Raw genomic sequence first — 23,810 nt, 5'->3', positions numbered from 1 at the left:
TTTCCCCTTTTAAGAAGAAAATTGAGACACACATCAAAGTGAAACCTCTAATATTAATTTTACTTGGCTTATTACCTAGAACCAACTGTTTATAAGGCACACTAAGTTTCCTTCAATAGTTTGTTAGCTCTTGGACAAATTTTATTTTATAAATAAAGGGTGTGTGGTGTGTGTATGTTGTGTGAAGAGAAAGAGAGAGGGAGGTGTTCTAGTTTCTCTCTTTGTGTCTCATGACTGGTACCATTGTCCACCCACCTGCACAAGGAAAAAAAAAACAAAAGCAAAAACAAAACCTAGAGATCATCCTTAGGGGAGTCTCCCTTTATCTCCGCCCCTCCAATATCCAAGTGACAATATCCAAGAGAGACCACCACCATATTATCACTTGGAAATCCATCCTTCCTTCCCTCTCTTTACTTAAGGCCCTGGGTCTTTCATCTAGATTACTGTTAGTCTTACAGCCAGCCTCGCCTTCTAATCAAATTTTCGTGCAGCTGCCAAAATAATGTTTTTTATATAAGAAAAAGCAAAAAACAAAAAAAAGTTAAAGACTCTCTCTTCTCATCCTCAGTGTGATTTGAGTTCTTAATAAATTTCTTGAATGTTAATTTGAGTTGGTAATCTCTGATTTACTAATTCACCAGACGCCCATTGCTTAAAAGGAAATAAAATACACAGTTACTTCGCACACACTCCCCTCCCTAAAAGTCTTAATGGAGTCTCTCAATAAGTAAATTGATAAAAAAAAGTGTGCTGGTAGCATTAGTCCTGGATGGTATAAGCTAGGCTGGCATGATCATGATACTGCTGCATGGACTCCCCCACCATGTTTCCTTGCACCTCCGAGTCTTGGCACCTGCTTCTCCTGGCTGTGTTGGCGCTCCTTCTTCCAGCCAAATCTCAGACCTGTCACTGCTCTACTGGAGATTCACAGCTCCTTACCCTGCACTTGTTTGGCTCCTGGCACTAAACACTATATGCTACCAGCACACTTTTTATCAATTTACTTATTGAGAGACTCCATTAAGACTTTTAGGGAGGGGAGTGTGTCTTTTAACTCTGTATTTCTTTTTTATCCCCCCCCCCCCAGCCTCGGGATGCAAGTTAACTCTGTATTTCTTTTATCTCCTTTATACATCACCTGCCACTGTAGCCAAGGCAGAGGTAGATATCATTACCTTTTTATTCAAGGAAAGAAGGAAGAAAGAGGGAGAAGGAGGGGAGAAGGAAGGAAGGAAGGAAAGAAGGAAGGAAGGAAGAAGAGAAAAAAGGAAAGGATGGAGAGAGGGAAGGGAGGAGGAGGAAGAAAAAGAAAAAATAATTTTTAATCATTAGCAAAATTTGACCAACTGTGAGAACTTAAAAGTTGTTGAAGAAATAATGAACAAATTATGAAATAAAGTCAGTGATGAATGCACAATCTATCATTTTTCAGTTGCAATAAGTTTGATGCCCACCACCACCCCCATGTGAAGCAACCAAGTGTTGTTCAGTGCAGGAAGCAGTGCCTTAGGGCCATAATGGAGATGGGAGTGAGCAACCTACAGGGGAAATGGCAGCTCCTGCCCCCTTAATGCCTCACTGTTGAGCAGTCTGTTGCAGCTGTGCTAAAATGCATCTTAGGAGAGAAGTGGGACACATTTAGCTTTCAGTTTCTAAGGGCACCAAACAATAAAACGTTCACAAACTTGAAAGTTTACACATAAGTCTTAATTAATTGCATTGAACTGTTCATTTCACTAAGTCTGAGCTATTCTGAAGGGGGAAAAAATGCTGCAATTTTTTTTGACAAAAGGGTACTGGCAGGAACTTCCATAAAATTGGAGGAGGGCCAGAGGGGAGGGAGAACTAGATAGAAAAAAATGTACCTCTCTCCCTGAATCTCTCACAGCCTCTTAAGAGGTGTCTTCCAAGCTCAGTTTAGACAGAATCAGTGCATATGGCCCATGCCACAAGCAGAGTAAAAAGGGTCAAGTGGACCTGGATTTGAATGCTAGTTGCACCTCTGGGTCATGGATGCTTAACCTCACTGATCCTCAGGTTCCTTATTCGTGAAATGAGGATAATAATTTTCCCTTGGGGGATTAAAGGTGGAGGGTATAAACTTCCTATTTAAGTGCTGTTCATGTAGCAGGCACTTGAAAATGGCAGCTAAAATGATTATTTCCTCACCTTTGCCTTTACCTTCAGACTTACCTAACTCGGTGCCCACTGGCTTCCCTTTACTTATCCAGAATTTACTTTTCCTCCAAAGCATAACTCAAGATTCATTTTCTCCATTCAAAAACCACTCAAACACAAAGAATTTGTATTATTTCTAAATGTGATATTCCCTGTTTCCAATATTATTGATGGCCATTAGGATATGGTGCATTTTATTACTTAATTGTTCATGTTCTGAAAACATGTCCTTTCGCATCCAGAAAGGGGTGTGTATATCACCTGACCTAGAATTTGGTTCTGGAATCTGTGGGCAAAGCATGTTATCCCTTTACAAATCCAGCAGGGCTCTGGTCCTGGAGAGAGAGAATCATTCCTTACCTTTAGGATAGAGAGACCTGGCCTAGCTTGCAGAATATTCTAGTATGCAAGGCTGCCCTTGGGCACAGATGCCATCCAGTCTTCCTCTCCCCTTCACAGATGACAGCAAACCTCGGCTCAGCAGCAGCCCACCCTCGGCCACCCTGGGCAGTCTGCTGGATGACCAGCACTGGCACTCGGTCCTCATTGAGCGGGTCGGCAAGCAGGTGAACTTCTCTGTGGACAAGCACACACAGCACTTCCGCACCAAGGGCGAGGCGGATGCCTTAGACATCGACTATGAGGTGAGTTGACTCTCCCTGCAGGTCCCCAGGTCCCTTGCTCAACATCAGTTAAAAAAAAAAATCAGCAAACAAAAGAGCAATTGAGAGGAGATGGGGGACCCTTACAAGTCTTACCATGGGCTCATCTCCTCTGTCTAAGTCCAGGCAGCCTTCAGTGGAAAAGTCCAAGGAGGGCATCTGAGCAGTGTTTGTGGGGGGGGATGTGTCTTGGTAACAATGGGACGTTAGCAAATTGTGTGCATTTTAAAATCAAGAAATCTCCTTTTTCACTTTAAAATTTTTTGTCCTGCCTGTAGCCTTCCTGTATCACTGTGTAGTCTTGTAGTTACCCTCAGTTGTTCTTTTTTCAAAAATCAATTTCAATTAGCTGAGAAAATACAGAAATTATACTAACATAATATTATAAGTCAGGTATACCTGAAGAAAAAAAGAGAGATAAACAAAATCCAAAGGAATCTAAAATCCACACTAGCGGCATTTGTGTTTAACCTTCATTCCTATGCAAACTTTTGACAATATACGCGGTCATTTATTTCTTGCTTTCTTGTCCGAGAGCAAGAAATACACAGAGTCTACAACACAAAGAAGATATCACAGAGTTCGGCAAACTGGCAGACAAAAGTTACCCATCTTTGCGAGTAGTTCAGTTCAACAAGTGTGCCTCTGCTGTATACCAGACTTTTCTAAGCAATAAATATACAGAGATGACTGAGGCAGGGTCCTTTAGTTGGAGAAGCTTACAGAACTTTTTTGCAGGACTGTGGCATGGCCAGTTTTATGTTTTAGACTAATAATTCTGAATGTCTGTCACAGGAGTCAGCCCACTTAGCATCCCTTGGGGAATTTGTTAAAAATGAAAATACTCAGTTCCCACCCAGACCTGCTGAATCAGAAACTCTGGGAAAAGAGCTAAAAAATTTGTTTTAGAAATCCTCCAGGTGACACCCTACCATTTCAAAAGTACTATTTTAAGCAGTAAGTATAAGTCTGTAGCTTAGACTTGTGGGGAGGTGGAGGCAGGGGATTGATGTACAGATGGTGGGAAACTCTGTTAGGTGACAATTCTAGTCACCAGTGTGGTACACACTAAAACATGGAGGTGGAGATGATGAATTGAAAAAAAATTAGGGTCTGACTTACATTTATCGATCACCATCATGAGCTATAAGAAAGATTTCTTCTTTTGATCCTAACTTTAGCTTAGCATACTGTTGATAAGATATACCATTCATTAACTTCAAGAAATAATTTGTCACTCAGACTCAGAAAGATACCAGGTAGATTTTTTTTTTGATTTGCTGATAACTGGAAATCTATGAATATCAATCATCTTTCTTTATCAAGTTTAAGCGATTGAAAGTGATTTAAGTGATTGAAAAAAGAAAAAAAATTAAAGAATACACGTGACATTAAAAGAGGTATCTTTTATAAACTTGAGGACAACAGAAAACATAAAATCATCTGTAACTCTACCTGCCCAGGAGATGGTTCTAAAATTCTCCCAGTTGCCTGATTTAACCTTTATTTTCAAGCCTATGTCTACCTATCTCTCCTGTGTAGAGAATGTTTATGGGATCACAGCTGAGTGGCATTAAATTGAATGTCAGCATTTGAGGGAAATGAAATCCAGTGATGTCACTCAGTTTATGAAATTGGAACAGATTTCTTCAGGAAATGCCTGAATTTCACATTGTGAAAAGTATATAAAAGTATATAAAAGTACATAAAAAGTATCACCTAGGAAAGAAACATCTTGGAGAATTCCTTTGAAGTAACCTCTGTTTCAGAGAATTCAAGCCCCTGCCAGAGTGCCCAGCCAGCTTGTCCCAATGATCATAGAAGAAGACAGAGTGACTCTAATGGTGACATTCAAATTGACTGTACTAGAACATGAGAATTATGTGTTGAGAGGTTTCTGGGACAACTAGAGCTCTCCAGTCGTTGCAGATTCACCTTAAAGACTATGTGTGAAAAGAAAGAACTGTAGAATAGGAGTCGTAATTTCCACTTTACCACTAACTAGTTGTATAAACCCAGGAAATGAAAACTCTTAACTTCAGTTATCCAGAAGCAATAATTACACCCTATTAGCAGGAATAAAGATAAACAGAATATCTAAGTCTATAGAATATTTTGTAACAATATTGTCTATTAATGAGAATCTAGGTTATTAATTTGATTTCTGCCATGGGATCATATATGCCCATATGTGCCCTGGATACCACCAGCTAGCAGGATAACCAAAATCAGGTCCTTGGGTTCCTATGACCCACTGTCAGAGCCCTGCTGCTCTAAAGCTATGCCCTTTCAAATTTTATACCAAGGTTGATTATATTATGAAAATCTATGTTCCTCTTAAAATTTTAACATTATGAACTAATAATTGGCAAAAAAATATGGTAGCTTTCATTTTCGACTACCTTAAGGTTATCAATGAATGATATCATGCCTTTCTATGAGGCCCCCTGAGGACTTTCGTTACACTAAGATGTATTAAGTTGTTGTTTATCTTCCCACCTAGGACTGGGAATCTTCTGTCAAAAATAAATTAGATAGATAGATAGATAATGATAGATGATAGATAGATAGATGATAGATAGATAGATAGATAGATAGATAGATAGATAGATAGATAGAAGCAGAAAGAATGTAAATCCTTTGCTTCTCATTGGAATGTCATCCTAGTTCACATCACTCAGCCTATATGATTTTCTCCAAAAGCATGTGAGAAAGACTATAGCAGTTCACTTCACTTCCTGTCTGGAGCAGAAGGATTTTAGAAAAGAGATATTTTTAGGATTTTAATAAGGGCCCACTTCTCCGAGATTCATGTAATCCATTAATTCTTTTCCTATCAAAAGTGCTCAGTGATCCTGTTTACATAGCCATTTTACAAACACCAGAACTATTAAAAACATTTTTTAAAATACATGATTTTCATATTACCACATCATAAATAATGAAAAGGCTTTTTACAAAATAAAATATACATATATATTTTAATAAAAATACTTAGTTAAAAAACTATATTAAACTAAACTCTATACATATATCTTCAAATGTAAGTTTTATCAAAATTTTAAAGAAAATATGAGATAGTACTTTTTAATCAAGGATTGTGGGAGGTTCTTCTAAGTCTGACATAAATTTGAGAAACCTGGAAATAAAATATATGAAAATGTCCATATAAAATTAAAATTTTTTTCCATATAACCTTCTGTAAAAATACATATATAGTGATATCACTACCCCAATAACTTAGAAAAGTATTTCAAAATTTAATTAATAAGTAAAAATCTCCTACAAATAATTCTTAATGTATACCTTAAAGGAGAAATAAAGAAAATGAATATGTAAGAAGTACAAACTGCTCTCAAATATATGAAACAATGTTCAACTGCACTCATTAAGAAAAGGAAGGCAAATTCATGCTACAATGATATTTTTCACTTAGATTGCAAAGACGAAAAATGCTATAATGTTGGCATGTGTATGGAGAAACCAGAGCTATTTCATCCATTGTTAGTGGGATGGTAATTAATATTATATCAAAGAAAAGGCGATGTCTTCAAAATTGTAAACACATGGTCTTCAACCCAACAGTTCTGTTTCTAGCAGTTTATCCTATGGTCATAAGTAAATATGTGCAATAGGACATATGTTAGGAATAATAAAAGATTGGAAATTCCCCAGAAGTCCTTCAAAAGGGGGTTAATTAAGAATTATGCTAAGCTCCGTAGGGAAATGGCTCTGCCAGTGTGCCCTGGTGACCTCACACAGTTTATGTGGTCCACACAACCAGAGCTTTGCTCAATAGCTGATCTGAGTCTTGGCAGGATGCCTTATGATCTTCCTGAAACACCAGAGGTTGGAGGCCTGCAATTAGCAGCTTCAAGGCTGTTTCCCATTTCACTGCACCTGCCCCATGGGAGACTGTTATGACACAGTTTCTTGTTGCCTTCCAGGTTCTGATAAGACATGAGGCATTCTGTCCTGTGCTGTCAGAATAGAGCTGTGTCATCAAGAATTGCTTAGCTGAAGGACACTTCTCTTAGAACTCATGATTAAAGGACTGGCCAGACATAATACAACTGCTTATTTAGTGATTGAAATAATTAGGGTAAGATCTATAGCAACAAGGAACCCCCCAGCTTATATTGTGGTCATCTGCCCCCCCCCCCTTTTAAGCATCATTTTTTGGTGTGTGGGACAGGTGGGCAGCAGTGTTTGGCTACTCTTGCCTTTGTTGACTCTGTAAGTCACAAACTATCTGAATCTACAAGTGGTGCCTTTACCTTTACAGGTGGCTCAGGTCTTGGCTTTGGGTTCATCTTGTTTGGTGTGTGTGCTTGACAAAGCCAAACAGAAGTATTATGCAGCCATTAGAAAGAATGAGGCAGCCCTATATATCCTGATGTGGAACCATTTCTAATATAAATTGTTAAAGGAAAAGAAAAATGAAGTGCACTGCAGTATAAGAGTATCTGTGTTTAGGATTAGAAAGAAAACATGGACTTGACAGCAGACAGCATGTAGACAGAAATCTCTGGAAGTGACTAAAAGGACAGACAAGGCAGACAATAAGAGAAGGGGTTCAATGAAGAGGGAAACCTCACTTTTCACTGACTACTTGTTAAAAAACATTTTGAATTTTGTACCAAATGTAGAAGTATTTTAAGGAGAAACTGAGGCAATAGAAAGAATATATGACTTAAAAGATATTTCTTATATTTTCTGCTAAAATTACAACCTCTGATTTATATTTATTCAGTTTTTTTTCAAAAACACTTGTCACTTTAGAATGTTATTGAATTTACTTATTTTTAATTGTCTATCACCTCATCCCCACCCCAGTCATAGAATTCAAGCTCATCATAAGGGTTGATGTTTTCTTTTTTTACTTTCATTTATTTTTATAGAAATGTGTCTGGTACATAATGTGCAGTCCATAAAAACATGTTATGTAAATGAAGGAAGCTTCTTTCTGTAATTATAAGAGTAATGATTGATGCCCAACTTTGGTTTCCATAAGATGTTATTTATAGGTCTGCTATGCTTGAAGGCCACCTCTTGCCACCACCCTTACTTGACATTGCCTAAAGGACACTTCTCTTAGAACTCAGACATGATTAAAGGACTGGCCAGACATAATACAACTACTTACTTAGTGATCAAAATAACCACAGATCACTAAGGAAACGGTTTTCCAGATCATGTGGCAGTGTAATTATTATTGATCCTTTTTTCTATGGAAACTCAGTTGCAAGGCTAAAGTAGAAGGCCTATGTGGAGGAAAATAAATGAAAGAAAATAAAATAAGGAAAAAGAAAATAAGTAGATGAAAAGTGGAAATAAAGAAGAAGAAAATGGAAGGGAAAAAACATGAAATACTACTTTGTTGGCATTTTGTGATTTTGTTTTATCTCTGAAGGAACTATGTGAGGGAAATTATTATGTCTTATGTACATAAACATAAAACCAAGACAAGGGAGGCTGATGACCAGCCCCCAATCCCCATTTCCCAGTAGTTATTGCGTAATGCAAAAAAGATTTGAGCTCAGCTCTGTGCAGCTGCTCAACCCGAGATCCCTCTGGCGACCAGGCATTCTCTCTGAAGGTGTAATAATCCTTCAAGATACAAGCACGTGTTCTTGTCCTGATTCTGGCCTCTGCATGTATTCAAGACCTGAAGCCACATTAATCCCTGTTATTTTTCTTTCTGCTTTTAAATTTAACATTGTTATGATTTGTGGATTTTCTAATGTTGTGTTTCCCCAAGTTTTATAACAGCAAACTGGAATATAAAAACTTCTCTTAAATGCAGATTAAAAGTAAACTAATTGTGTTGAATATGATGGAGGGAGTATTTCAATATTACCATTATGCCACAAAGGAAAAAAAAAAATCTTTGTTTTTATTAACATGAACTAAAAGAACAAATTAAAAAAATTCCTTCTTATTTTATTTCAGCTGCTATTGGTGGAGGTGGTAGAGGTTTTAATTATCTGATAAGACATCTTGAGGCTGGCTGAATTTGGGCTGAATTATTATAACCATCAATAAAATATTATAGAATTAGCCAGGCCACGGTTGAATATGTGTAGAGCCTGAGGCAAGAGTACAAATGAAGGCGCACATACCATAAGTTTAAATATTTAAAGTGTTACAAATAAGCTAACAAACTGTTGAATACAATATGGTTCTATTCTCCTGTTTTGACAAATGTACCTTCCCAGCCATATCCCATATGTTCATGCCCTGTCCATGGTATAAACAGCTATCCCCAGGCCACTGCTCAGACCTGTCAGCCCATGGTCCATTCTCAGGAGGGCAGATGGGGAGAGAGACATTCAGGCCCTCAAAGTACTTTCAGAACTGTTTAAGCAAGAAGCTCTGGGATGTTTTGTAGGAAGATCATGGTTTATAAGGGTGGTAGCAGCTTCCTATAGCTGTTTCTCCTTGACTCCACCATGAGGAAGAATGGAACTGGAGAATGGTCAAAGTGGAGCCCTCCTAGGTGCCTAAGTTGTATGGGGGATACTGAAGTTAGGATGTCAAATGAACTCTTTGTTTGAATGCTAAAACATACAAAATTTAACCCATTGTCCAAAAACCTAAGGTAAAGTATTGTAAGTTCACTCAGACAAAACCAATTATAAACACGTGGTGAACCAATTGGGCTGTGTCAGTCCCCAATGTCTATGAGTCTGTAAAAAGATACCCATTTAGGGGTACCTGGATGGCTCAGTGGGTTAAGCATCTGACTCTTGGTTTCCACTTATGTCATGATTTCCAGGGCATGAGATTAAGCCCCATGTTGGGCTCCACACTCAGTGTGGAGTCTGCTTGAGATTCTTTGTCTTCCTCTCCCTCTGACCCTCCCCTGCTCTCTTTCTCTTTCTCTCTCTCTCTAAAATAATAAATAAATAAACCTTTAAAAAATTCCATCAGTGTTCCCTCATATTCAATGCAGGGCTGTGTCTGGGTCAGATATTGCTCACCTTTCTGTCCACAGTAAAACAGACATAAGGACATTTCTTATCAAGAAATACGGGGACACTGGGAATTTGTGAAAGAATAGGTTATAGAAGCAATGAAGAGGAGGTATTTTTGGTTAACATGTAACCAATTACCTCCTCTCAATATGTGACCCTGAAGTAGGCACAAAAATAAGACATCATATGTACCATATGCTTTTTAAATTTAAAGAGATCAGACATTCCAAAGAAGTTACAAACTGAGTCATTGATCAAGTCAAATAGTAGAGCAGAAGTCCTAAAATGGTGACCCTGGGGAAGATTTGGACTGCTATTATCTCACTTGGCCTATTTTTTTTTTCTTTTGTTCTTAACTATTTGAATTTGGGCTAATATTTAAAAATCAAGAGATTTCACAGGAAAATTGGGATTTCTGATTTCATTTGAAATGGCAGAAACTCATCAACCTTTGAGAACATTCCAAGGTCAGTGATGGACTCCTCTTCCATAAAGACCATGAACTCTACATATGGCTCAACAAACACAAAGCCAGTGCGAGTTTTAAAGATTGAAAAAGAAGACACCTGTTTGAGTCTATTTTCATACACTCTGTATTACAAAGTGGACTATCAGAGCAAAAGTGAGACAAATAGTCACAAACGAGAAACTTCAAAAGTATCAGAAATCCAAGTCTGACAGAAAAAGGAATCTTCCAGACAGGAAGACTCCCAAATTTAAACAGGGCCAGGGAAAAAGCCAGTGAGGAGGAATGAACTCATTGCCATGGAAGTAACATCAAAGATTGAAAAAGATAGAAGCAAATGCCAGACAAAGAAGAGGAATGAGATCAAAGGAAGAGAGAGTGGGAGATTCTGGGACCTCATACATTTAATATCAAAGCAGGCTTTCTTCTGGGAGTCATCTAGTAGGAGACCACCTGTGACACCAGCAAACCCAACAGGTTACCAGATGGACTATGTTGCCTAAGACACTGAGACTGTGAGTGAAACTTTACAATCTAACACCTGGTTTTGTTGACTACTAAGATCAATGAAAGGAACACTATGCAATTTGCCAAGACCAAACAAACAAGAAAAGTAAGCAAAGAAAGCAGCTGAATTGACCAAAAGGACAATAAGGCAAAAGCAACTTTAGAAGTAAATTGCTGTTGTTCTTTTTTTAAGCAACTCAACAAATATTTGTTGGATTGTGTTTGAATCATACCTCTTGCATTAAATATTAAAAGGTGAATAAGATACTGTCTGTGTCCCTGAGAAACATTTTTAGAGTGATATTTCAAAACATTCAATAAATATTTATTCAGCATCTATTATATATCAGGCATCATTTTAATCATATTCATTGGAAAATTGGAATATGTCAAGGAAAAGAACAAGGAAGTTTACCCTCCTGGTGCTTTCATTTTAGTAGGAGAGACAAACCATAAGCAGTAAATATAACAAATAAGTAAATTACACATGCGAAGGGAAGAAGAATAAAAAATATATCTAGGTAATGGATTGGAAGTTCCAGAGATGAAGGGAGGGGCACGTGGGTGTCTCAGTTGGCTGAGCATCTGACTCTTGATTTAGGCTCAAGTCATGATCTCAGGGTTGTGATACTGAGCCCTGCATTGGGCTTCATGCTGAGCATGGAGCCTGCTTGAGGTTCTGTCTCTCCCTTTCCCTCTGCCCCCACCCTGGCATGTGTATGTGCTCCCTCTCTCTCTCTATCAAAAAATAAATAAAATAAAATAAAATAATTTTTAAAAAGATGAAGGGAAACAGGTTGCAATTTTGGATATGTTGATCAGGGTAGACATCATTGAGATGATATCAAATGAACAAAGACTTTAAAAAAAAGAAGTGAGGTTTTATTTTTTAAGATTTTATTTATTTATTCGACAAAGAGATAGAGAGCACAAGTAGGCAGAGCACCAGGCAGCGGGAGAGGGAGGAGCAGACTTCCCACTTAGCAGGGAGCCCAACATGGAGCTCGATCCCAGGACCCTGGGATCATGACCTGAGCCGAAGTCAGCCGCTTAACTGACTGAGCCACCCAGGTGCCCCAAGAAGTGAGTTTGTTAAAGGCTATTTAGAAAAAATAAAATAAATAAATAAAAATAAAGGCTATTTGGAAAGAACTGGCTTAGGGCATCTGGCTCCCTTACACTGTAACAACTATGCAGTGTTATATGAGACCATGAGTTAACAGAAGCTGGACTTCCAGCTCTGTGATCCATATCTTGAAGGTCCTTGGGCTACATCATACAGATGATGCACCCTGAAATATAATCTCTGTTCAATATCATCAATATCTGCCCCAAGGTGAAATATGCTGTAGTCTGAATGGATGGGCAGGATCATAACATCAGAATCCTAGAGAATCAAATTAGCAAATGAAGAGGTTCATGGAGGACAGCCAGGTTTGTCTTGAAAGCAAAGATTAATTCAACAAGACTCATTAAAGTTTGAAAGAAATACATGGGCAATTGTAAACACAATAATGATATGTGAGGCAATAAAAAGAAGTTTGTACAACACAGACAATTGAAGTAACCGAAAAAAATAGGATAGAAATTCAGGAAATCAAACAAACAAACCAAAAACAATACTTTATATAATAATGACTGAATAAAAGAAATGCAGAACATGAACCTGAGAAGATATTCCCACTACTTGCAGAACAAGTGATACAGAATTTTACACTGAACTGTATAATTACTAGTCTTCCTAAATTTGAAAAGAAAATTGAATGTAGACAATAACCATAAAGTTCTATCATGGTCTCCCTTTCTCTTTATTTTCCACTCAATATAAATGGGAAGCTAGAACCAACCAGTGGGCCTTTTTAAAGGAACACACAGCATATTAATTTCCAGTGTTCTGAATATCTGAAAACCAGAACAAGGCTTCTACAGGTTCTTAGGGGAAAGTTTGTCTGTCTGTTTATTAATTCAAAACAAAGAAAAGGGGGGGCGGAGCAAGATGGCAGAGGAGTAGGAGACCTGGATTTCATCTGGTCTCAGGAATTCAGCTGGATAGAGATCAAACCATTCCGAAAACCTACGAACTCAACAGGAGATTGAAGAAAAGAATAGCAACAACTCTGAACAGAAAAGCGACCACTTTCTGGAAGGTAGGACATGTGGAGAAGTGAACCCAAGGCGATATTAGGGAGGATAGATGGAGGGGGTGGGGACCTCTTTTGGCCGCTTCTGCCAAGTGATAGAGCAGCGGAGCACAAAATCAGAACTTTTAAAGAAGACGGCTCCACTGAGGGATGTCACTCCAGTGGCTAAGCGGGGGGTGGAACCCTCACGGGACAGTGTGGTCTCAGGACGCTTGGGGTCACAGAAAGACTGGGGGTGCCTGAGTGCAGCAGAGCTCCCAGGTATCGGAGCGGGGAAGCCAGCTGCAGAGACGAAGCCAAGGTGTGGGCACTCAGCTCGGGGTTGCCATAAACTGTGATCAGTGACACAGTTCGGCCACTGCTCCTCCAGCAGGGACCCAACAACTGGCAGAGCTGGGGAGACTCCCCTTCCTACCCTGGGAGGAGTGGCGCGGAAGCGCACTGCAGGGATCTGCTGGGGTTGGAGACAACACACCGAGTCTGGTGCCAGAGATAGAAACACTTGGTTACAGGCCGGGTGAGCACATAGTGTGGCCAGAGACAGGGGAGACGGGAGTGATTGACGGCTTTTCTCTGGGGGCGCACTGAGGAGTGGGGCCCCGAGGCCTCAGCTCCTCAGGGGTGGAGATTAGGAGGCCGCCATTTTCACTCTCGTCCTCCAAAGCTGTACCGAAAGCTTGCAGGGAACAAAAGCTCCTGAGAGCAAACCTGAGCAGATTACTTAGCTGGACAACAAGGGCAGGGCAATTCAGCCTCAGCAAAGACATTTGGGAACCACGGCAACAGGTCCCTCCCCCAGAAGATCAACACAAAAAGCCAGCCAAGACCAAGTTTACAAATCAATGAGAATGGCAGAAATCCAGCGCTAAGGGAATACTGCACATAGAATTCATGGCTTTTTTACCATGATTCTTTAGACTTCAAAGTTATTTTTTTTAACTGTCTTTTTTTTTTTAATTTTTCTTTTTCCCTTTTTCAGCCAACATCTTATCAATCCTTTTTAAAAAAAAAAACATTTTTATTTTTCATTTTTAGAATCATATTCTATCCCTTCATAGTAGTTACCCTTATTTTTGGCATATATATATAAGTTGTTTTCTCTTTAAAATTTTGAGATACAGTTTCTTCTAACAGATCAAAATATACCCTAAATCTCGAGTGTATGGCTATGTTCTAGTCTCCTGCCTGATCACCTTCTCTCCCCCCCATTTTTTTCTTTCTTTTTTTAAATCCTCTTCTTTCTTTTTTCAAACAACTTATCAATTCCTTTTATAAAACTTTTTATAAATTTCATCTTAACAGTCATATTCCATCCCTTCATCATATCAACCCTTATTTTGTACATATATAAGTCTTTCTTTCTTTAGAATTTTGGGAGGCACTTTCTTCTAACAGACCAATATACACCCAAAATCTAATGTGTGGCACTGATCTATGTACCAGCCTGATCATATTTGATCATATTCAGTTTTTGGTTTGTTTTGTTCTGTTTTTGTTCATTTTTATCTTTATCTTTCTCTCTTTTTCTTCTCTTCCTTTTTTCTTTCTTTCCCTTTCTTTTTCCTGGTTTCAGGCCTTTTCCGATTTGTTTAGAGTATATTTCCTGGGTACGTTGTTACCCTGTTAGCATTTTGTTCTCTCTTTCATCTATTCTCCTCTGGACAAAATGACAAGACAGAAAAAAATCAACTTAACAAAAAGAACAAGAGGTTCTACTGACTGCCAGCGACCTACTCAATACGGACATTAGTATGATGTCGGACCTAGAGTTCAGAATCATGATTTTAAAGATACTAGCTGGGCTTGAAAAAAAGCATGGAATTTATTAGAGAAACGCTTTCTGGAGAAATAAAAGAACTAAAATCTAACCAAGTTGAAATCAAAAAGGATATTATTGAGGTGGAATCAAAAATGGGTGCAAAAACTGCTAGGACAAATGAGGTAGAACAGAGAATCAGCGGTATAGAAGACCAAATGATGGAAAATAAAGAGGCTGAGAAAAAGAGAGATAAACAAATAATGGATCACAAGGGTGGATTTCGAGAGATAAGCAATACCGTAAGATGAAACAACATTAGAATAATTGGGACCCAGAAGAAGAAGAAGAAAGAGAGAGAGGGGCAGAAAGTATATTGGAGCAAATTATAGCAGAGAACTTCCCTAATGTGAGGAAGGAAACAGGCATCAAAATCCAGGAGGCACAGAGGACCCCTCTCAAAATCAATAAAAATAGGTCAACACCTCGACATCTAATAGTAAAACTTACGAGTCTCAGAGACAAAGAGAAAATCCTGAAAGCAGCTCGGGACAAGAGATATGTCACCTATAATGGTAGAAACATTATATTGGCAACAGACCTATCCACAGAGACCTGGCAGGTCAGAAAGGACTGACATGATATATTCAGAGCACTAAATGAGAAAAATATGCAGCCAAGAATATTATATCCAAGTAGGCTGTGATTGAAAATAGCAGGAGAGATAAAAAGATTCTAGGACAAACAGAAACTAAAGGAATTTGCAAACACGAAACCAGCCCTACAAGAAATATTGAAAGGGGTCCTCTAAGCAAAGAGAGAGCCTAAAAGCAGCATAGGTCAGAAAGGAACACAGACAAAATACAGTAACAGTCACCTTACAGGCAATACAATGAAACTAAATTCCTCTTTCAATAGTTACCCTGAATGTAAATGGGCTCAATGCCCAATCAAGAGACACAGGCTATCAGATTGGATAAAAAACAAGACCCATCAATATGCTGTCTGCAAGAGACTCATTTTAGACCCAAAGACACCCCCACATTGAAAGTGAGGGGGTGGAAAATCATTTACCATACTAAGGGACACCAAAAGAAAGCTGGGGTGGCAATCCTTATATCAGACAAATTAGATTTTAAACCAAAGACTGTAATAAGAGATAAGGAAGGACACTATATCCTCTTTAAAGTGTCTATCCAACAAGAAGATCTAACAATTATAAATATCTATTCCCCTAAAATGGGAGCAGCCAATTATATAAGGAAATTAAAAACAAAAGCAAAGAAACACATTGACAACAATACAATAATAGTGGGGGACTTTAACAGCCCCCTGACTGAAAAGGACAGATCATTTAAGCAAAAGATCAACAAGGAAATAAAGACTTTAAATGACACAATGGAACAAATGGACTTCACCGACATATTCACAACATTCCATCCCTAAGCAACGGAATACACATTCTTCTCTAGTGCGCATGGAACATTCTCCAGAATTGATCACATCCTAGGTAACAAATCAGGTCTCAACCAGTACCAAAAGTTTGAGATTATTCCGTGCATATTTTCAGACCATAGTGCTTTGAAATTAGAACTCAATCACAAGAGGAAAGTCAGAAAGAATTCAAATACATGGAGGCTAAAGAGCATCCTAATATAGAATGAATGGGTCAACCAAGAAATTATAGAAGAATTTAAAAAATTGATGGAAGGGGGCGCCTGGGTGGCTCAGTTGGTTAAGCGACTGCCTTCGGCTCAGGTCACGATCCTGGAGTCCAGGGATCGAGTCCCGCATCGGGCTCGCTGCTCAACAGAGAGTCTGCTTCTCCCTCTGACCCTCTCCCCTCTCATGTGCTCTCTCTCTCTCTCATTCTCGCTCTCTCAAATGAATAAATAAATAAAATCTTTAAAAAAAATCATGGAAACAAATGAAAATGAAACTACAACTGTTCAAAATCTTTGCGATGCAGCAGAGGCAGTCCTAAGAGGAAAGTATCTAGCAATACTGGCCTTTCTCAAGAAACAAGAAAGGTCTCAAATACACAACCTAACCCTACACCTAAAGGAGCTGGAGAAAGAACAGCAAATAAAGCCTATACCCAGCAGGAGAAGAGAAATAATAAAGATCAGAGCACAAATGAATGAAATAGAAACCAAAAGAACAGTAGAACAGATAACGAAACTAGGAGCTGGTTCTTTGAAAGAATTAACAAGATTGATAAACCTCTGGCCAGACTTATCAACAAGAAAAGAGAAATGACCCAAATCAACAAAATCATGAATGAAAGAGGAGAGACCACAACCAACACCAAAGAAATACAAACAATTATAAGAACATATTATGAGCAACTCTATGCCAGCAAATTAGATAAACTGGAAGAAATGGATGCATTCCTAGTGATGCATCAACTACCAGAACTGAAGCAGGAAGAAATAGAAAACCTGAACAGACCTATAAACACTAAGGAAATTGAAGCAGTCATCAAAAATCTCCCAACAAACAAAAGCCCAGGGCCAGATGGCTTCCCAGGGGAATTCTACCCTGGCAATTCCCTAAAAATTTAAAGAAGAATTAATACCTATTCTTCTGAAACTCTTCCAAAAATTGGAAATGGAAGGAAAACTTCCAAACTCATTTTATGAGGCCACCATTACCTTGATCCCAAAACCAGACAAAGACCCCATCAAAAAGGAGAATTACAGACCAATATCCTTGATGAACATGGATGCAAAAATTCTCACCAAAATACTAGCCAATAGGATCCAACAGTACATTAAAAGGATTCTTCACCACGACCAAGTGAGATTTATCCCTGGGCTACAAGGTTGGTTCAACATCTGCAAATCAATCAACGTGATACAATACATTAAGAAAGAAAGAAAAAGAATCATATGATCCTCTCAATAGATGCAGAAAAAGCATTTGACAAAGTACAGCATTCTTTCTTGACCAAAACTCTTCAGAGTATAGGGATAGAGGGTACATACCTCAATATCATAAAAACCATCTATGAAAAACCTACAGCGAATATCATTCTCAATGGGGAAAAACTGAGAGCTTTCCCCCTAAGGTCAGGAATGGGGCAGGGATGTCCACTATCACCACTGCTATTCCTCACAGTATTAGAAGTCCTAGCCACAGCAATGAGACAACAAAAAGAAATCAAAGGCATCCAAATTGGCAAAGAAGAAGTCAAACTCTCACTCTTTGCAGATGATATGATACTGTATGTGGAAAACCCAAAAGACTCCACAGCAAAACTGTTAGAACTCATACAGGAATTCAGTAAAGTAGCAGGATATAAAATCAATGCACAGAAATCAGTGGCATCCCTATACACCAACAACAAGACAGAAGAGAGACAAATCAAGGAGTCGATCCCATTTACAATTGCACCCAAAACCATAAGATACCTAGAAACAAATCTAACCAAAGAGGCGAAGGATCTGTACTCAGAAAACTATAAAATACTCATGAAAGGGATTGAGGAAGACACAAAGAAATGGAAAAATGTTTCATGCTCATGGATTGGAAGAACAGATATTGTGAACATGTCAATGCTACCTAGAGCAATCTACACATTCAATGCAATCCCCTTCAAAATACCATCTGCTTTTGTCAAAGAAATGGAACAAATAATCCTAAAACTTGTATGGAACCAGAAAAGACCCTGAATAGTCAGAGGAATGTTGAAAAAGAAAAGCAAAGCTGGTGGCATCACAATTCCATATTTCCAGCTCTATTACAAAGCTGTCATCATCAAGACAGCATGGTACTGGCACAAAAACAGACACAGAGATCAATGGAACAGAATAGAGAGCCCAGAAATGGACCCTCAACTCTATGGTCAACTCATCTTTGACAAAGCAGGAAAGAATGTCCAATGGAATAAAGACAGTCTCTTCAACAAATGGTGTTGGGAAAATTGGATAGCCACATGCAGAAGAATGAAACTAGACCATTTCCTTACACCACACACAAAAATAGACTCAAAATGGTTGAAAGACCTAAATGTGAGACAGGAGTCCATCAAAATCCTAAAGGAGAACACAGGCAGTAACCTCTTCAACCTCAGCCACAGTACTTCTTCCTAGAAACATCGCCAAAGGGAAGGGAAGCAAGGGCAAAGATTAACTATTGGGATTTCATCAAGATAAAAAGCTTTTTCACAGCAAAAGGAACAGTCAATCAAACCAAAAGACAACTGACAGAATGGGAGAAGATATTTGCAAATGACATATCAGATAAAGGGCTAGTATCCAAAATCTATAAAGAACTTATCAAATTCAACACCCAAGGAACAAATGATCCAATCAGGAAATGGGCAGAAGTCATGAACAAACATTTTCCAAAGAAGACATCTAAATGGCCAACAGACACATGAAAAAGTGTTCAACATCGCTCGGCATCAGGGAAATCCAAATCAAAACCTCAATGAGATACCACCTCACACCAGTCTGCATGGCTAAAATTAACAAATCAAGAAATGAAAGATTTTGGCGGGGATGTGGAGAAAGGGGAACCCTCCTACACTGTTGGTGGGAATGCAAGCCTGAGCAGCCTTCTGGAAAACAGTGTGGAGGTTCCTCAAACAGTTGAAAATAGAGCTACCATACGATCCAGCAATTGCACTCCTGGGTATTTACCCCAAAGATAAAAATATAGGGATCTGAAGGGGTACGTGCACCTTGATGTTTATAGCAGTAATGTCCACAATAGCCAAACTATGGAAAGAGCCAAGATGTCCATCGACAGAGGAATGGATAAAGAAGTAGTGGTATATATATATAATGGAATATTATGCAGCCATCAAAAGGAATGAGATCTTTCCATTTGCATTGATGTGGATGGAACTGGATTGTGTTATGTTGAATGAAATAAGTCAATCAGAGAGAGACATGTGTCATATGACCTTACTGATATGAGGAATTCTTAATCTCAGGAAACAACCTGAGGTTTGCTGGTCTGGGGCTGTGGTGGGAGATATGGGTTGGCTGGGTGATAGACAATGGGAAGTGTATGTGCTATGGGGAGCGCTGTGAATTGTGCAAGACTGTTGAATCACAGATCTGTACCTCTGAAAGAAATAATGCAATATATGTTTAAAAAGAAGATAGCAGGAGGGGAAGAATGAAGGGGGTGAATCGGAGGGGGAGATGAAACTTGAGAGACGATGGACTCTGAAAACCAAACTGGGTTCTGGGGGGGCTGGGGGATGGTTTAGCCTGGTAATGGGTATTAACGAGGGCATGTTCTTTTTTTTTTCTTTAAAGATTTTATTTATTTGAGAGAGAGAGAATGAGAGACAGAGAATACGAGAAAGAGGGCACGTTCTGCATGCAGCACTGGGTGTTATACACAAACAATGAATAATGGAACACCACATCAAAAACTAATGATGTAATATATGGTGATTAACATAATAATAAAAAATTTAAAGACAAAACAAAGAAAAGGCACTCAATTGAATCGCCATTGAATAAAATATCAATGCATAACATCACAACCTTCAGACTGAATAATATTAGAAGAATTACTCTCCATATGTTTTTTATTCACTTCTGGAATATAATGCCACCATATTTCATTTTGGAGGAACTTCTTAACTGAGAAGTTGCTACAGCACGAACAACCTTCCTAACAACAAGTACTGTGTGCCAGGACCCATTGTCAATTCTTCAGGTGTAAGAAAGTTTTTAATTCTCATATTACCCAGTCAAGCTCAGTTGTTTATGTAACAGAAGTATTATTATTATCCTCATTTTGTATGTGAGGGTCATGAAGCCCATAGAAGTTAGCTATTTTCCCCAAGGCCCACAGTAATTGCAAAGCAGATATGGGTTTGAATCCAGTAGTAGAAGTTTCTGAAACATTGCCTTTAAACATTTGGCTATGGAAAGGGAGAAGATGAATACTGACATAATTTATAAATTTATGCAATTTTGTAACAATTGGCACATAATGTAATACCTTAAAAAGGAATTTCAAAGTGGAAAAATTGGGCAGACTGGTTAATAATAATAATAATAGTTTAAACAAAATGCAGGATAAGTTGAGGTTGAAGGATAAAAGACAATGATCTGTGCTTCACAGAAAGTAATCCAAAGTCATAGTTTGAGAAGCTAGATAATCACAGTGACGGTCTTCCAAGTCAGCATCAAAGCACAGTAAACATTGCATAGTAAACTTAAAAGTTACTTAAATTTCCTCAGGTGGCAAGTAGTCTCATTGCTCTAATAAACAAACACCAGACACACATTGTTTACAAGAAACACAGTTTTTCAGAAATAATAAAAAACAATTTTTTAATAAAAAATTTGGAATTGGGACAAAGATACACCAACTAAATTTATAGCAAAAGCAGAATTGGAAAAAATAATACCAATAATTAAAATCAGAAGATAAACAAGTCATCATAAAATAATAATCAGTGTGGTCTCTAAAAACATCCACACTAAGCAGATGTATATATCAAGAAAAATATCAATCAAATACAAAATATAACCCCAAAATACAAAACAAAATTGTCCATTCCTACTAGTTAGATATTGGTTAACACTACCCTTACATGAGCTGCTTGTGTGGCAATTTCAGGTTGTGGAGACCCAGGAGCCAAACTCAAGGAAGTGATCATTGGTTTTCCAGTTATGCTGCTAGATGAATGAACTAATAATGGGCAGCATTAAAGGAGAAAAGCCAGTGTTCCAAACTTGGGAGACAATCAGATGCTAGCTGATCTAAGCAGAATAGCTTGAGAATGAAACAATATTCAATATATAAATGATGGTTAAAATAATTTGGCCATCCCAGGTCACACAGAAGAGTGAATTTAGTGTGAATGGCTTGATGGACAGAAACGTAGTGTAGAATAATATTTTAATTTTTATTCTGTAATCAAATCAATATTATATGTGTAAGAAAGAAATTAATATATGAAGCAAATTTTTCCATTCTAATTTATCTGATAACAAACTATCTATAATTCAAGAGTACAATTATAACCCCAAATTCTCAGCTACTTGAAAAATTTGAAAATATAAAATACATCAAAAATTTACACACACACTCAAATGTGCAGAAACATAATTTTCTTTTCCCCAACTGAAGTTGATACACACATCAGCCCCTGCTTCCCCTGATGGCAGAAAAATCTAACCTTGATAATGAATGATAACTAGTTAATGCTTGTTTAAAACTTAGTGCACTCTGTAAATATTGCGTTGTATCAATGTTTCCTCTTTCCCACTTCTTCTTTCCTTTCCCCTGGGCAGAACACTGGCTGGAAGGCTTGTGTATTATCCTGAACTAGGGGAGACTTGGGAATACAGTGTTGGCTTCTGTGGCTGCTGTCCATGGTACTTGCTATGGGTTCATGCTTTGGGGTCTGGTCACTTGGACTCTCTCAGACCTCTAGATCCAGCTACCATCCTCAGTCCACCCATATCCTGCATCCTGCTCTCAGAGGCTAGGGGATCCTCAACAGTCTACTTCCCAGTATACTAGAGTGACCAGGTTATTGTGAAGAACACTCAGACCTTTCTGTATTGTCATTTACCTCAGCTGTTGATAGTCTGTCTCCCTTCTGGTGAAGTTTTGCTCTCGGACCCTGCTGAATTTGAGACATCTGTAATAAACTGTGGCTATCACTATTTGGGGAATGAGGGGCGAAATAACTATGTTTTCCAAAATCTGTCTTGTGATCAATATGAACACCTCCCCCCAACCTCGGCAGGTTTCAGTTTTGTAGAGAATCAAAGAACAGGGCCTACGCTACTGTCTAACTATATCTTGTGTCCACCAAATTTCTCCAAATGTCCCCCACCCAGGCTAGAAACAGCTTTTTTTTTTTTTTTTTGTCCTTAGTGTGACAGAAAATTACGATTTTGCAGTAGATAGTATTCTCTATACTACTTGGCTTCTAAAAAAAAAAAAGAAAAAAAAGAAAGAAAGAAATCAACCTACCCCAAATCTTTCAAACACTAATTTTTGCTATTTAAAAGATTTTTTTGTCTTTATCTCTTTTTCAAGTATTTCCCTGTGATTATTATTTTCCTAAATCACAAGTGAGTGAAGTAGAGCGTTAAAAACATTTTTACAAATTGAGAAAGGTGGCCAACATTTAAAAAAGTGTCATTATATATTTAAAATTATAAAAATGAGTAAGAACTTATGTCGACACAAAAACCTGCACATGGATGTTTGCAACAGCTTTATTCATGGTTACCAAAATTTGGAAGCAACCATGATGGCCTTTAGTAGGTGAATGGGTAAATAAACTGTGGTATATCCAGATGGAATATATTCAACATTAAAGAGAAATGAGCCATCAAGCCATGAAAAGACATGGGAAAACTTTAAATACATATTACTAAGTGAAATAGGCCAATCTGGAAAGGCTACATACTATATGATTCCAACAGTATGACATTCTGGAAAAGAGAAAATTTATGGAGACAGGAAAATGATCAACGATTGCCAGGGCTTACAGTTGGGGGGTTTGGGGGGAGGGGTGAATTGGCAGAGCTCAGAGGTTATTTTTAGTGCAGTAAAACTATTTTGTATGATACCGTACATGGCATTATACATTTGTCCAAACCCAAAGAATGCACAACACCAAGGGTGAATTGTAATGTAAACTATGGACTTTGGGTGATTACAATGTGTCAGTGTAGGTTCATCAGTTGAAACAAATGTACCATTCTGCTGAATGATGTTGATAATGAAACAATCTATGCATGTGTGAGGACAGAGGTGTATGGGAAACCTCTGAACCCTCCTCTCAATTTTGCTGTGAACCTAAACCTCTCCAACAAATTTTATTTACAAAAAAATAAGTAAAAATAACAAATATTCAATTTAGTTTTTACTAATTTATGGCAACAATTTAGAAAACAGAAAAGGATTTTTTTAATGTAACTGAATCAAATTGAAAATATTTGAATATTGCAACAGATCAACAAGGAAGATTTTATACAAGTTATCAAAGAAAGAATTTTACAAAATCTTTCTGAACTAAATAAATTCACTGGTGATTTTTAAGTTTCCCAGAGTATTCCCCAAGCTTTATGGCCATCCTTAAATAGAATCAAAGATAAACCTCCCATAGTTGTTCTCAGAGAT

General features: G+C 38.0%; 1 protein-coding gene across 1 annotated transcript in view; it reads left to right on the top strand.

The window, feature by feature from the left end:
• CNTNAP5 (contactin associated protein family member 5) overlaps positions 1-23,810 on the top strand; it is an 859,701-nt gene that overhangs the window by 403,187 nt on the left and 432,704 nt on the right. Inside the window, exon 6 of the mRNA XM_027590999.2 lies at positions 2,641-2,825. Coding sequence (XP_027446800.2) covers positions 2,641-2,825 — 185 coding nt within the window. The remainder of the gene's footprint in view (positions 1-2,640; positions 2,826-23,810) is intronic.

The sequence above is a fragment of the Zalophus californianus genome, chromosome 3 (genome assembly GCF_009762305.2).
Source record: "Zalophus californianus isolate mZalCal1 chromosome 3, mZalCal1.pri.v2, whole genome shotgun sequence".
NCBI lineage: Eukaryota > Metazoa > Chordata > Mammalia > Carnivora > Otariidae > Zalophus > Zalophus californianus.
This window is presented reverse-complemented; position numbering and strand designations above follow the sequence as displayed.